This window comes from Rhagoletis zephyria, unplaced genomic scaffold (genome assembly GCF_001687245.7).
Source record: "Rhagoletis zephyria isolate East Lansing unplaced genomic scaffold, Rhagoletis_zephyria_1.1 Rzeph_scaffold_00317, whole genome shotgun sequence".
Classification (NCBI taxonomy): domain Eukaryota; kingdom Metazoa; phylum Arthropoda; class Insecta; order Diptera; family Tephritidae; genus Rhagoletis; species Rhagoletis zephyria.
The window spans coordinates 27,652-44,231 of record NW_016157401.1 but is presented as its reverse complement, the minus strand read 5'-3'; the positions used below and the strand labels follow the sequence as shown (position 1 = coordinate 44,231).

The 16,580-nt window shown below is 34.1% G+C and overlaps 1 protein-coding gene across 4 annotated transcripts in view; it reads right to left on the bottom strand.

Annotated features, from left to right (window-relative positions):
• Positions 1-14,736, bottom strand: part of Drak (Death-associated protein kinase related) — a 64,381-nt gene extending 49,645 nt beyond the window's left edge. The window contains exons 1-2 of one of the 4 annotated variants that reach the window (XM_017610474.1): positions 14,417-14,736; positions 13,194-13,526 (exon numbers count right to left, since the gene is read on the bottom strand). In XM_017610474.1, coding sequence (XP_017465963.1) covers positions 13,194-13,321 — 128 coding nt within the window. In that variant the 5' untranslated portion in view covers positions 13,322-13,526; positions 14,417-14,736. Of the gene's footprint in view, positions 1-13,193; positions 13,717-14,416 lie in introns of those variants that run through there. The other 3 variants (XM_017610473.1, XM_017610475.1, XM_017610472.1) reach the window with 3 other exon arrangements.
• Between the last annotated feature and the right edge of the window lie 1,844 nt (positions 14,737-16,580).

The following is a 16,580-nucleotide window of genomic DNA, read 5'->3' as shown; positions in this document are numbered from 1 at the left end:
GAAAAGCTCTTATTAGGCGCCGCGAAGTAAGCGGGCATTGGCTAGTTTACAAATAAAGATATCGATAAAGATACAGATAATGTTAAGACTTTAGATAGAAATTAAGACTAACATAATTTTTTAAATAATAATAAGTAAACTAAGGCTGTTTATTATAAAGAAAAAAAATACATAGCTTGGGCAAAAATATTACAACTAAAAAGGGGTATTATCTAAGTCTTGCAAAACTTTTGCACGGTGCACGGTGGAACCGGTTTCCCTATAGTAAAAACTCTGCAAACCGTGCAATCCGTACACGGTGCAAGGTTTTTGCAATATCTACTTAGAAAATATCGCTAATATGTGACAAAATAAATTGCAAATTACTGAAACTTTTTATAAGTGTAGTCCCTACAGCCGGAGGGATTCACAAAGAGCATAGTGAAGATTTAAATACACCGTCGAACATCAAATTTCCTTAAAGATAGAATCTAAAACTCCAACAAAATAACGAAAAGTAGGAAAAGCCGCCGAAATTTCAAAAAAAAATTAGAGAAAATTCCCAAACTATCTCGAGAGGTCTGACATAAATTGCAGGTTTATGGTTCAAAAGAACGAAACTCAGAATTTTAGAATATAAAAATCACTTTCTTATACAGTATCTGATAATTTCATGAACAATTTGCAATGCTACTATTGTACATACATACATACGTATATTGTTGTTTGAGAATGCAAGGCTACCTTTGAGAATGTATTTCTCCCTTACCTAAAAATACATACTTACTACATACATAGCTTTGCAATTGCAGTTATGCAAATATTTATTTGTAGATGCAGTCAACTCAACCAACTTACTCTTCTCATTCGCCTCTTCAACACATCACTGCAGTGCCGTCTTTGACTCTTAATTTTCAACTTCCTGAGTGAAGAATTGGTTTTATTAAAAAGTAACGTATTTTCGCCACTTAACATGCAAAAACATTTCACAAATCAACTCTGTAGAATTATGTAAAGCAAGGAAAAAGACAAAGGCAATGCAAATTTACAAGAAAATGAGTAAAGTGGAAAGAGAAGCGAAAAAGCTGGAAACAGTGGCGCGCGCTTATAGTAAATGAACTATAGAAAAGTTAATAAAAGTAAAAAAAAGAAAAAAAAAATTAAGTATAAAAGAAAACAGCTGAAAAGTGTTTAAAGAATCCATAAGCACACAAGCGAACGACCTTCACAGTCATTGGACGCGGAATTGCAGACTCCAAAGCCGGAGACGCGGCTTGCAACCAGCGAATGGGCAACAACATCAATGACGAGCAGCAGCAGCAGCAGCAGCAGCAACAGCGAACAGGCAGGCAATCGAGACAGCGCATACCAACCACGCTTAGCAGCTGAGCTAATCTGGAAAAGTGACTGGGAGAGAAGTTGGACCAAGAAAATGTGAAAAAGCAAACCAACAAAAAATTTAATAAACCAAATAAAATAGTAAAACGAGGAAAGTGGCAAAACGACTAAAAAAGTATGCAGAAAGAAGTCTTGCCATTGCCGCTCCACGGTACTTTCGTGACTTTAGCTGCGGCTTCTGGTAGAACTGCAGCCAGCAGATTATAGGCACGTAAAAGCCACATGAAAACAACTACAACAACAACCGGCGGTGGAAACTCAACATTTTAACCAGAAATGCAGAAAGAAATGTGTATGAGTGTGTGTGATTTAAAAAAAGGCGATTTGTATATAAAAAGTTAATGTCGGCAAAGGTGCTGCTGCGGTTGTGCTTGACTAACTTTACGCGCAGCAGCGCTCTAAAAGAAAGCGGGGAGAAAAGCGTTAAGGCGACATTGACGAGGAAAGGGGGAAGGTGCTTAGAGTAGCGAAGGCAGTTGTAGAAGACTTTGCTTATACTACGTAGAGTGTCATTTTATTAGGGGTATTCAAGCGTTAATGCGAAATGCAATTGCAACGACGCAAAATGTGAAATCGCAAAATTTTCCCAACAACAACACAGCCGAAAATCTCGCATCGAGTCATTGCATTTCACTCTATACCCACCGTAAGCAAATGCAATGACTGATGCGAGATTCTCGACTGTGTTGTTGTTGATAAAATTTTGCAATTTCACATTTTGCATCGTTGCAATTGCATTTCGCTTTAACGCCTGAATACCTCTATGATATTTTTTTTTTCTCTTTTTCAATTTAAGTTTCTGCATTGAATTGCATTAAATGCGTATATAAATACTTGCATATAAATAATTCCAATAATAATATAAAAGGTAAGAAAGTTGAAAAGACCGCAAAAAATTTGCAGCACAAAATGAAACGATAAAGCAAACAAAAATGGTAGGCGACAAGTAATTTTTAGCAAAAAAAAACCGACTTAAAAAAAATATATATATATCTATATATTTCATGATCCAATGAGCGGATCTTAACCAAATTAGTATGGGACCACCTCTGGTGGTGCAAAGTTATGCGGTAACATACATAAAAAATAAAAATAAAAAATATTCCGACGAACTGATAACCTCCTCCTTTTTTGGAAGTCGGTTAAAAAAAACAAAAACAAACTGAAAGCAAAAACAATAACATGGAGGACGAAAAATAGGGGACACAATTTTTTGATCGAAACTTGCAACTGGCGAAGGAGTAAATTGTATGTGCATATTTCGAGTTATCTGAAAACAACGGTCAACGGAAAAGACGTTTAGTCTTGGAGGGAAAAACACCAGCACCACAAAAAAACGACGGTTTAAAGCAGGGACCGTAAATGTTTAATTTGTATAATAAAAATTTTAATTTAACCGTTAAAATTTGATATACAGTTTTCTTATCAAACGCCAAAATCACGCGATTGGTGCCTTTTTGTACTGATTTGTACATTTTGACAGTTGCAGAGTGGTGTTGTTTGCAGTTTTTTTTATTAAAACAAGTAATAAATGGAAAACAATTATTTTAGAGACAAACTTGTATTAGTGGTTAACAAAAAAAATAGAACCCCGTAGCACCTAATTGCTAAATTTTTTGTGGAGTTATATCTTTCCATTTAAGTAATACACGTTCTAAATATGAAAAAAATTTTTACATAAATACGGATTTTCCAAATATCTGAACTGCTGCGGCACCTATCGCGTAAATTTTGTGTGGTTATTCCTTTTCATGTAAATAGGTAATATACTTTACAAATATGAACCATATAGGTCAATAAATACGGGGTGTTCAAATATATCGACACCCGCATTGTCATCGGGTTCTGAGTTAAATTCAAAATTTCAAATCTCTAGCTCATCGAAAAACTGGTGAAATATAATAAAAGCATGATGCACTTATCTATAAACAACTTGACACTTTTAAATTGAAAAGAGGAGTTATTGACCTTAAAACTTATGTGGCGTAAGACTTACACAAAATTTTTTGAAATCATGGCAGCGACCCCTACATTTTTTTTTTAATTTCGAAATTTTTGTGTGTCTTCATTTTGTACATTGGATAAATTCAAAGTTTAATAAACTGAAAAGATAAATGTTTGCGAAATACATATCTCAGAACAGCTGCTTTTGCCATATACACCTTAGAAGGCAAACAAAACAAAGGGCCACCGTGCCGGGCCAGCAAGTGCTTGGGTATATTCAATCGCAGAGCATGCCGTATGTTGTAATCAGATAAATATAGCAGTTACGAAAGCAACAAACAAGCACACGGACAGCTGGAAAGAAGATGAACTTAGCAAAGAGAACTACAACAAAGGCTACTTAAGACAAAAACTGGCATTGTATGCAGTGGAGGTTATGACGGAAATGTAAAGAATAAAAATGCATGCATGTAAATATGTGTAAATGCTTTTATTTACTATAGTTCTAATGTACGTATGTATGCAGCGCCCATACAAACATTTATGCAAATTGAGAACACACTGGCCACGGTAGCCGCGGCCTTTGCAACTGCAGCAGAAGTACGGTCGACTGGCAAATAAAAACTAATGAGTAAAGGTGCGGCTAAACGTGGCAATGCAAGCGCTTTTCGATGCATTTTGCTGTCAAAATGCGAAATCGAAAGTCTACTTTCCCGTGTAAACAGAGAAGAGAGTCCTTTTTGCAAATTTGCAGAAATCACTTTCGGAAATAAAAATTGCAAGGTGTAAACTGCAACTGCAATTTTGCAAATCGCTTACGAGCAATAATTTTAATTTGCTCCTGCTGCACTAGCAATTTTGATTTTTGCTGCAAGTGCTGTCAAACCAATGGAGTGGAGTGTTGCCGTGTGATGACTTTTTTGGCGAATTTGTTGATAAATTATAAAAATGTTGAATAAAATATGAAAAATACGTGCAAATAATTTATTCTACTGATATGGAGTATTTAAATGCTAATGCATTAGACACTTTGTGACTGCTTTGTGCTCATTTTAGCAGGTTTAGAAAATTTGTCAGGTAATTAATTTTGTTATAAGCATACAAATTTCTGGTAACATAGTTGAAAGTGGACTTGTCTGCATTTACTGTGTAAACAGACAAAAAGTACCTAGTATCGGAAAGTTTGATTTTCAGAAATGAAAACTGCTTTGGAAAGCTACTTTACATTTCTTTTAGAAATTCTTGAGTTTGACAGACTTTCGAAAAGGACTTGCACTTGCCACATCTAACAGCTACTTAAAGAACTATGAAAATGTTTGCAAATATACATAAATACATACTACATACATACATATGTAGGTACACATGCAAAAACAAACACACATATAAATGCGATTCCAGCTGGCAGCTGATGTGGCGAATGCAAAAAGGGCGAGTCAACGTCGCAACAGCAAAAGGTTTCTTCTATGTAACATTTGAAGGAGAGCATGGAGGAGATATGGCAAGCAGAAATAATTGTAAAAACCACACAGAACAAAATATGCATAATGCGGCGATAGCCAGAGAACGAGCAGCTAAATGAACAATTTTTATTCGTTATTGTTGCATTTATTTTAGCAAATAACTCCACACTACCAGCTAAATTTTAATATGTTCTTTTGTAGCCTTTGTTAGAAAAATCCTGCAAAAAATTGCTTGCAAACACACAAAGCACGTTGCAGCCCAAAATCAACGAAAAATTAATAACAACTCAAGAAATGTATCAGCACGAAAAAACATGCAAGTGAAATACAAAAAAAAAAAAAAATAAAAAATAAAAGGCAAATAAGCAAAAAATAAAATATTAAAGAAACTCGTTTTTGCAGTTGTACGCGCTTGAACGGACGGACACTGTTGGGTACCACTGGTCGAGTCGGGTCTGGTTTATTGGACTGGTCTTGTTGAAGTTGTCTTGCGTCGCATTGTTGTGGCTTTCGAGCTGGACTGATGGCTGCTGATGCTGCTGCGACCAAGTATTGTCTGGCTACAGCGCGTCAGAAGCTGACTGCGATGCTACTCATGCTGCTATCGGCATGGACTTGTATCCAATATAGTCTCACTTTAACCGGCGCGTCGCAATTTATTTATGTACCTATATACAAATATATGTATGTATGTACATGTGATGTGGACCTCCTAAATGCGACTGCAATTTCATTTAACGACTTTCTTTTAGATGTTGTTGCTTTCGTCTGCTTCAGTTTTCGCTTTTGGTTACCGAAATCTTCGTCTGTCAACCATTAACCATTTAAAGTACTTGGCTAGTTTTCTTTGTTTTTGATTTTTGCTGTATGCAGCTAATTTTTGCAAACGAATTAGAGGAAACTGTTGCCAACAAAATATATTTCAAATTTTATAAATGGTGCATAGGAAGTTCTTGAGGCAATAATGCCATGAATTGTAGTAGAAACAAGTAGATTATACATAGTTTTTTTTTCATAATTGCTCAGTCGAGTCAGGGTATGTATTTGTGGGCGGTGCCATGCCCATTTTCCAAAAATCAATACTTACATCTTATTTCTAGTTAAGAGATTGTTGTAAGCATTGACTTGGAGTAAATTAACGTCCTTAGTTATTAAAATACAAGGGTTTTCGTATTTCTAAAAGTGGGGTTTATTTCAGTCATATTTCAAAAATTTCCTACATATTCCTTTTTTGTACCAAGGGCAATAACTGTACCGAGTTTGGTAGAAATTGATACTTCGTCGGTTACGGGGTTGCATATATGTATGTATATAGACATAAGCAGGCGGAGCCACGCCCATTTTCAGAAATTTCAAAATTAATTTTATTTTGCGCCGAAATTCTTATTGACATTCCAGCTTTCAACTATTTGTATTCAGTATTTACGGAAATATCGTAGTTGTTACTTTATTCGAAAACCCAGTCATTGGGGCGTGAGGGGGCGTGGTTACCGTCCGATTTCGCCAATTTTCCATACCAAACTGCCTTGAGAAACTTATGTAAGAAATTTTGATTTGCACGTTTTTTTCAATTTTTTCGTGTTTTATCCTGTGTGAGAGACAGACATGGCTTATTTAGTCGTTTTCACTTTTCATTCTGCGCATATGTCTATATCTTTTTTTTCGCCTTCTATAACAGCGTAAACAACAAACAAATCATCCTCCGATAAATAAATAAATGAATCTCAAAATAAAATCAAACAAAGATTATGGTAGATTGGTGGGAAAGAAAAACTTTTAATAACAGAAACCATAAAATAGATGTAAAAATTTAGTTGCATNTTTCAATTTTTTCGTGTTTTATCCTGTGTGAGAGACAGACATGGCTTATTTAGTCGTTTTCACTTTTCATTCTGCGCATATGTCTATATCTTTTTTTTCGCCTTCTATAACAGCGTAAACAACAAACAAATCATCCTCCGATAAATAAATAAATGAATCTCAAAATAAAATCAAACAAAGATTATGGTAGATTGGTGGGCCAATTTATCAAAAGAAAAACTTTTAATAACAGAAACCATAAAATAGATGTAAAAATTTAGTTGCATTCAAAATTAAGTTTCATCAACATCCCACATACATACATATCTACAATACTATACATACATACTTTTCTATTACGTGTAACTAAAAAGAGTTTAAGTATTACTAAATATGTTTGTTAATATTATGATGTCATNTTCAAAATTAAGTTTCATCAACATCCCACATACATACATATCTACAATACATACATACTTTTCTATTACGTGTAACTAAAAAGAGTTTAAGTATTACTAAATATGTTTGTTAATATTATGATGTCAGACCAATTTTGCGATTTTTCTTCTATAAGCTTAATAACGACAACTTAATAGACTGTGGGTTTGATGTTAGCGTGGACAATGTAACCTGTCAAAGCCACTGTTAAGTAGCGTGGCCTAATTAGAAAATATGATACCAATGCCCACGGACACAAGGAGTAGACACGCACTCGCCACTCGGCAACGTTGACCACCACACGTCATTGACAGTACTCGCCACAAGTGGCATTGACTTCCTGTTGTCAGCAATTTGTAACATTCTGTCACGCTGCTTTCAATTTAAATTATAAAAAAAAGGTTGATTGCATTTAGACAAGAAAGTGTGGCTACATACATACATGCATACATATGACACATTTTTTATGCAAATTATGAATGTTGTCAACAGCAAAGGGCAAGCGATTAATACAAATCAAATTATATATGTATGTATGTGATTTGCTCAGCTATAGCGCATAAATCCATATTGTATCTAATGGTTAAACCACAACTGACATAATTTGTTTTATTTTCTATTCCTATGCAAATCTACTGAGGGTGAAAGTTTACACAAGCAAATTCTTTAAATTGGACCTTTAAGTCACTACTACAAATTTAAAGAGTTCAGCTTAAGAAAACACAAAATAACTAATGAACAAACAAATGGAGTGAAAACTACCGTGTGACCATGTGTTTTCCTCCAAAGTGAAGAATTTTTCTCCATATTTCAAATAAAATGCATAGGTTTTCCAAAAGAATAGATAATAAAATTTACATAATGACATGCATACTTATATGTGTACATTAGGGTGTTCCAAAAAAAAGTAATGTCGGAATTTTAGTGCTCTCACCCCTAGTATTGTTCTATATCGAAAAAATTATACCCTTGTTGAAAGCAAAAAATGTGTAGAGGTCGCTCAAAGCAAGTTTTCGTAGAAATGGTACAGAATTCTTGAAACTCTATATTTTTCGATGGAAAAACTTTGTTTCTCTTCAGAAGACTTCTAATAAAATTACCCAATTGATTATTTAACCATTTTTTAAAGTTGATTTTTTTTTACAGGACCCCTAAAAACCCCAAAAAATGCAATGAGGTGCCCATAAAAAATCACTAGTATTAAAAAATTGGGTATTATTGGAAGTCTTCTGAAGAAAAACAGAGTTTTCTCAGCGAAAAACATTGATTTCTAAGAATTCCATACCATTTCCACGAAAATTGACTTTTCTCCATATAAAATTCATGGAAAACTTTGAGCGCTTTGAGCGGCTTCTAAATATTTTTTGAGGGCATAATTTTTTCGGCCTAGAACAATGCCTAATGCAATTCCGACTTTACATTTTTACATGCATTTTTGGACCACCCTAAGTACATACACACGTACATATAGGCAATCGGTCTGAGTTTGTAAGCACATTATCTCACTCAGATAAAATTCCAACGGCTTGTAAATACTACAACAGCCTTAATGCCATTAGGCAACGCGGCAAAATGTTCATATGATGCCTTGAGCGCCAGAGTAGCCTAACTGACATTTCAAATAAAGTTGAGGTGCACCTTAACTGCATCGAAACGGCAATATCCCGAGGCACAGCCTTTTAGTTTTCTGTTACTGTTATATGTACCATCACGTAGGTGAAATGATATTTTTAGTAAAAGACCGCATTCATGTTTTATAGATTCTTCTTTCTCATATTACTAAATTTTGTTTTTGTAGATAGGCTCTTCTGGCCCTCAGGGCCTCATATAGGTACTATGTATGTAGTTTGGCATGCCATCAGAAGCAGGCAAAATTGTAGAATTATTGTAGAGAGGGGAACGCACACACGCGCACCAGAAAACGAAACAAAAAAATCATCAACAATGGAAAACCACCTGTTTGTTAATACTTTCAGTCAGCTATTGTTGTTGTGGTGTTTGTTAATAATGCTATATACAGCTAATTTCAGCATTTTCGGCATATGAGAAAACATATGCGTTTACCTGTATACATACAGTACCATAGAGTTTGTATGTGCCTTGCAATACAAATACAAACATGCATAGAATGCCAAAGTGAATATATACATACATACATACAAGCTTGTGTTTACTTATAAACAAAGTCACTGAAGTTGGGAGATGACAGAACCGTATAAATCAGCAGACTTTTGCAACGTTTCTGTGAAGATAAAATCCAAGAAGCGGAATAAAAAAACAAAATCCTATAAAAAAATGCCAACCACGCTTTAATGTTAAGTACAAATATACGTACATAATTCCTGAAGTGAAGCGGTATTAAAAACCATGATAAAGCAATTGAAAAAAAATGCTTACTCACATACATACAGTATNGTGGCGTTGAAGAACACCTAAAAGACACCTAATTCCAGCATATATCTGGAAAATTTAAAACCTAAATTTAACGATGGGTCAGCTAGGTTTACGTAAACCTAGCTGACCCACACATTTTTGCGAATTTCTCGGAAACCAAAGGAACACCTAAATTAATTTTGGAGGCCCTAATTAACACCTAAAAGACACCTAATTCCTAGCTAATTTTTATTGATTTTTGGCGACTTGGGTCAGCTAGGTTTATGGACGTTATTCAATTTTAGTCTAACAATGTGCAAGTTTCCAGTGGCTAAAAATCACCGTTAATTTTTTAGAATTTTTTTCGCCGAAGGTGGTGCGGGTTTCTTCCATATAAAAAAACAAATTTAGTGACTTGAAACTCGCACATTGTGACTAACATTGAATTTGCTATAAAACTGCGTACCCAAAAAAATTTTAACTCTGACAAAAAAAGTTTGAAATTTAGGTGAAAATTTGTCACATTTTTTACAAAGTTTAAAACTTGGGTTTAAATAGGTTTTTTTTTTTGAGAATGGACTGTATTTTAATTGAAAATTCTTCAAAGTTAATAATTAAGCACTAGTGGCAATCAATATCGTTTTGAAATGGGGGTGCTATAACATTTTGGTTTCTTTATGGAGTGGTGAAAAAACTCCATAGAAAATCAAGTCTCTTTACTGTGAATTTCCTCCAAAGGCTGTTTTTGTTGAAAAATGTAGCAAATTTTATGCTATGTTATTTATTTTTAAAAAGATTTTTTCAGCAGTGCTGTATTTGAAGAGAAATGCAGTTAGGGCCTTTCTATTTTAATACACAATAACGATTTACATATATGGGCAAATCTCCGGAACCGTGCGATTTGTTGTTGAAAAAAACGTATATTTTTAAGTTAACGACATAAAAATAAAAAATGCATCAATATTCCTTAAATGCTGTCACGCAAAGACATATGCAGACAATATTTGTTATATTTTCTATATTTTTAAAGGTACATGCCTGAAAAGGGTCTTTATTTTATGTACACACATGTGCAAGAGAATTGGCTGAAGCTGTCGAATTGTTTCACCAAAATGAGACTGCAAAGCTCAGACTTTTAATATTAAACATCAAATGCATTGGTACAAAAACAAAGCGAAATATGTACAAATAGCCACATAGCTACTGAAAAGCAAGAGGATCCACAAGAATAAAAAACTGCTAACAAAGCAAAATAAATTCGCGACGAAAAGAATTATGGCAATTCAGTTTGCTCAACTGACTGTCGAGCTGACTGACTTCTCTACAAACTTTATGGGACGTTAATGATTGAACGTGTGGTGGTGTTTAGATCGGGTAACTACACAGCTTAGTGAGTTAACCAGTTATAGAAGACAAATATGTATGTACCTAAAAAAGCTGGCCATAATGTACCGCTATTATCGGTGTCTTTAAATAGCAATGAACGTTTGTATAAAAGTAATATGTATGTAAGTGCCTAGTTTTGCGAAAAAACAGTTGTTTACTTCGTTGGGATACAGCAATTAAAAAATCGCAATTAATGACTTGTACATATCTTTCTACATTTTTGCTGCATTTTAATTTGGCGGTGTCGAGATTTATAAAGAACCCACAAAATTTGTTGAAAAGAAAGTGGATAACGAAAAAAGGGTTGAAATAAAAATTGCATAAAAATTGGTTTATCTTGGCGCAAATATGTATTTATGTTATAGTTCCGATTTGCCTATTACAAATTTTAATGATCATACATATGTATCAACATATTTTTGTATCTTAACCCGCATCCATCGTTCGTATCAAATTGTTGCAAATTTCAAAATCATATTCAAATATTAAGACAAATAGTTAATGTTTTGAATAGGTTTTTTACGACAAACCTTGAAACTTGACCTTCAAATGACCTCAAGCGCGTCGACTAAGGTAGGGATATAGGGGTTTGGTTCAATATGCAAAAAAATTTTTTTTTTTTGAAAAGCTGCGTAAAAAAAACAAAACAAAATTTGGTTCTTTACAGGCCAGCCTGATATTCGCGGCTTGTTTCCATAGCCATTCTGCATTTTTTTAAGCATAACCCCATTACAGTCTTTTGTGGAAGTGTAATCCCATAGTTCTTTTGGCATACCATAAATCCTTCTAATTTTAAAACGCTTTCTTCTAGATTACTGCTATTGCAAATTTAGTTGTTACACGTGCCAAGAGGGATCCTTTTAAGCCATCAAAAGCGATTTGGCTGATACCTATCAGCGAGAACTATACGGCATCCATTCTGCAAGATGAGCGTACCAGGAAAAATAGATCGTAAAGTTTCTCTGTTGAAGCGAGAAAATTTAACGAAGCGGAAAGCTTTAACCCTAGCGTTGAAGTCATGGTGCGGACCAGAGGTTTATAACATGCTTTGGAGCAATGAAATAACACAATTTTTTTAGGAATGATGGCGGACGACATGTCATACGACGCCTTTTAAATTTTCTTGATATTTTGTGGGAGAAAATTTCATCTGTCAAAAAAGCTTCAACTAATCGACTTCATTTTGACTATAAACATGCTCCAATCACTTTAACCCTCATTTAAGCTAATTTAGCCCGCCGTTAGTAGCGCGGCTATACACTCCGTTTCATAATTATAAATCCAGTACAAAACTGTTTGAAACAGCCGTCAAAATCAACACCAAACTTTCTTCTATGGCCTTTGTATGGTATGAGCTCTCTTAATATTAAGTGGTTAATTTTTTAATAATTATATCCTAATTTAAAGGAACTCAAAAAATCTAAAAACTATGTGTTGCAAAACTATAAATCAAAAAAAAATCCCAATAAAATTAGTAATAACAGCCGCACTCAGAGTCGTTTAATGATTACTTAAAGGCATTTAATGAACATTAAGTTAAGTAAAGAAGAATCAATAAATTTCAATTTCGATAACGTTGGTGTAACAGTGGCAATGGCCCAGTGAGCAGAGCACTTTCGTGCCATTCGAGAGATCCGAGTTCAATCCTCTGCAACGGAATTTTTGACAGGAATCTTGACAGGAATGCTAACGGGGCACTGCAGACTGCGTGCCCATATGCATAACCTGGGGATCAGTGCGAACGATCTATGTCGGTACTGCGACATGACACCAGAAACCCCGCGGCATATCCTATTTGAGTGCGATGCGGTTGCGAGAAGAAGGCTAACACACCTGGGAAGGATGTGGCCAGAGGTTACGCATATACACTCTCTACCTCCCTCGAAACTGCTCGGATTCATCAGAGCATTGGGACTGGACGATGTGTTATGATGAGCTCCGAGGGCACAATAGACCTAAGGTCGCAGTGCACAGCCTCTAACTTTCTATCTATCTATCTATCTAACGGAATCTTTTTTAGTTTTTAATACAAAAATATATATCTTTTAATTTTTAAGTTTTATTTTTTTAAAAATAAATATATTTTAAAGTTTGCTTGAAAAAATAGATAACCACAGTTATTCGCGCGAACTTTGAAAATCCCCCTGAATCCACGGTAATTTTTTGCCATAAATTCGCGGTAAATATACATACACTTTCTCAGATTTTACCGTGGATCTACGGCAATTTTTTACCGTAGATCTATGGTAAATTTTATCGTGGATCTACCGTAAAAGTTACCGTGGCGCGTATGAATAGACACTGCCTACATTTTTTTTTATCTAGTTCACCGATTTGAAATCTGGCAATTTTTGACTAACCTATGCAGCTTGCACTTTAATTTGATATATGTATAGATAAACGCATGCTTACCTGGCAAATGGTGTCTGTTCCAATTCATAAATTTCGTTAATATCTTCTGCAACCAGCAGTTCTTTAAGTCGTTCCTCGTTGATATCCAAGAGGCCATCACCAATTGGGAAAATACCTTCGGTAAACATGTTGATACTTGTCGTTCAATCTGTTGGTCTTTTGAATATTTTAAACAAGTTTTAAAAGCTAAAAAAAAGCGAAATTGCTGCGCAGCTATTAGTTACTGACTAAGAAAATAAATTTGAAATTGCCAATCAAACTTTTTCACACTTTTTGCTAACAAATTTTAACAAACTCTTTTTTGTTATGCGCACGCGTACGCTTTCAAAAGAGCTGTAATAATTGGTATTGATAAATTTATTTATGCAACAATTGCTTTACAGTAAATTTTTGTCACTCAGTCGCAATTATAGACAGACTTCTAAACATGTAAATTGACCAACTTGTGATGCTGTGGAGTTGCTACCCAAGAACTACACACTCAGCGCAAGCCCGATGTGCTAACTTTTTAAATATCTCAATGCGAGTAATGAATCACAAGTCGCATAAACTTCGAATCNGAGTTGCTACCCAAGAACTACACACTCAGCGCAAGCCCGATGTGCTAACTATTTAAATATTTCAATGCGAGCAATGAATCACACACAAGTCGCACAAACTTCGAATGGCTTAAATTTACACTGCAAAATTTCACTTAAAAGAAATTGTATCATAATTTTTCATTGGATTTTTGCTTCCGAACACAAGAACTTGTTTAAAATTTGGTATTTTCGTTAATTTTATTCTTTGACTTCACTGCTGCAGCTTCTCTTCACTGTTTTTGTCATATACTATTTTTCGTTGGTAGGCATTTACGTTTTATGCATTTCGCATTCAATTTATCACTTCTTCTTTCTGCTCTACTACATCCCCAACTTCTTTTTAACAGCTTTCGTTTTTCATTCGTTTGTTCGCACGTTCGTTACAGCACTGGTTATGTTCGTGGGTCAACTCAACATTTTTCGAGTTTTAGCTACTAGCTACATGAAACACAATTCACTTAATCNACAGCACTGGTTATGTTCGTGGGTCAACTCAACATTTTTCGAGTTTTAGCATGAAACACAATTCACTTAATTTCTTTAAAAATTAGTCAATAGATTTTAATTCACAGAATAAATGGTTGAGGTTTAAATTCGTTGTCGTAATTGTTGCTGCAGCTGCGAAGGAGTTGCAAATTATACCAATTTTCTTGTTTCTGCCGTTTTCTTTTTTCTTCGATTCACAAACAACGCAACGCGACGAAAGGCGGGCGGGCGAGCGAGCGAGCGATGAAGCAGGTAAACGGAGTTGGAAATCAGAGCGGGTTTTCACAAATTAACAACACGAATATTTGAAATGTTCACCAGTTCAGAGTGTTCCCGGTATTGCAATTAACACACAAACTACACTTTGCATCCAAATCGAAAGTTTTGAATTTCGGAAATTATGAATTTAATCCAGATTTAAGAAAACATGTTTTGCGCTACGTCCGCTTTCAACATTCTTTCCACCTTCACCGTACAAGAGCGATTTTCGAATGCCTCAACAATTTTCTCTTCATGTTCAACAGCGCCATTTCTGCTCGCTGACAGCTGCAGCTGCGGTGTTGCCAATCTGTTGCTGAGTGTATTTCAATTGAGACATTTTCCGATGGGAAACTTTCAAGCTAAGTGGCAGCGTCAGCTTATGATTGGAAGAGCAAATTGGTCTGAAATTATAAGAAAATGAGTTTTCTACAAAGATTAGGCTTGCGAACTAATGCGAAATGTAACAAAACGTTTATTTATGCCCCTCAAAGCATTTGCAAATGATACTAAAGCACGGCTTTAGATGTTTTGAGCTGCCCATAGCGAATTGGAACGAATTCGCAATTTGAGCCTTGTTGGTAGCACTAAGCTGTGTTTCATTAGCACAATTACTGAATTCTCGTTGCCACATAGTCGGAGTTAAAAGAAACTGTTAAAATTTTGAATTAAGGTTTTATAGATATAAAATTTTAAATTAACGAATAAAAGAATAAAAGAATATACAACTTTAGATTAGTATTTTAAAATAAAGAAAAATTCAATAACTATTAAATGATACAGCTAATATTATACAAAAGAATTGTATAATAGCACTCAACGTCTGTGCATTTATAAATTCCGGCTTAGGTTTGTTTTTCTTTTTATTAAATTTTCTTTATATTTTCATCTCTCATTGTTTAAATTTTTAGAAACTTGTTTCATATATTTCTTCTTTGTTTTCAATTTAATGTATCCTTTTTGTTTAATTTATTTTTATTTTAGTTTTAAGACTTTATTGTTTCAAAAGGGAAAATATTTGCTTTAATTTGATCTAATTTTTAGAAACATATTTTGTTTGTTTTCTTTATTTAATTTTTTCTTCTTGTTTTAATAAAAGTTTAGGATTTTTTTTTTTAAGAAATTTAGTTGTTATTTTAAATTTCCTTTAACTTATTTTCTATTGTTATAAATTTGTAGATTTTATTGTTAAAAAATACTTTAGTTTTAATTTCATTTAGTTTTTTGAAGCTTATTAATTTTTTTATTTAATTTTTGGTTTTTATTGCTTAAAAATAAAAATGCATATATCGCCAGCTTAGATTGAAAAGTTGTCAGGTCCCATTTTGCTTCTTTTGGACATACCAAATTTTCCTTTTGTTGAATATAAACGGGAAAAGAAAACATAATTACCTACTTGTTGCCTCTTCGAAACGATGCATTTTTAATTTCTCTGGTCCCTTGTATCAAAATATGAGTTTTCATACCAAAGCGGACTTAGCAACTGTTCACTCTAAGCAAACGATATATATTTTTAATTTATTTTATTTTTTTCTTATTACGTAAACATAAATAGATCTTTCATTTAGTCCTTCGAAAGACTGAAGAGACTTCGAGATAATTTTCAGAATTGATAATTATGACTATATTGACTTATTGATCTAAATACTTATCGATAATGATATCGATAACGAAATAGTCCGCGATCACACAGAATGAATTCTGAATAAACCAGGGATCGCAAATTATGATATCTTTTTTTAATTTGAACTCAAAAATCATTCTGAAAGAGAAATGTTACGTACTTGTTACACAAACTTCCTTCAGCGGCACTCATATTAATAAAAAAAATTAACGTAATGTGGAACGACTTTCCGTCATCCCTTGTCAAATTTGACATCACACTCCTACCCTGTCGGAAACACCAACAACGAAAATGAGAAAAAAAATTAAGTTTAATAACACTGTTGGGACGCTTACTTAATTTTGGGTCGTAGATCTGGTAATTTTCGCAAGATGTTTTCATTTTAAGTTTGCATTGTGAATGAAAAAAATGCAAACTTTAACAGGAGGGAAAAATAAA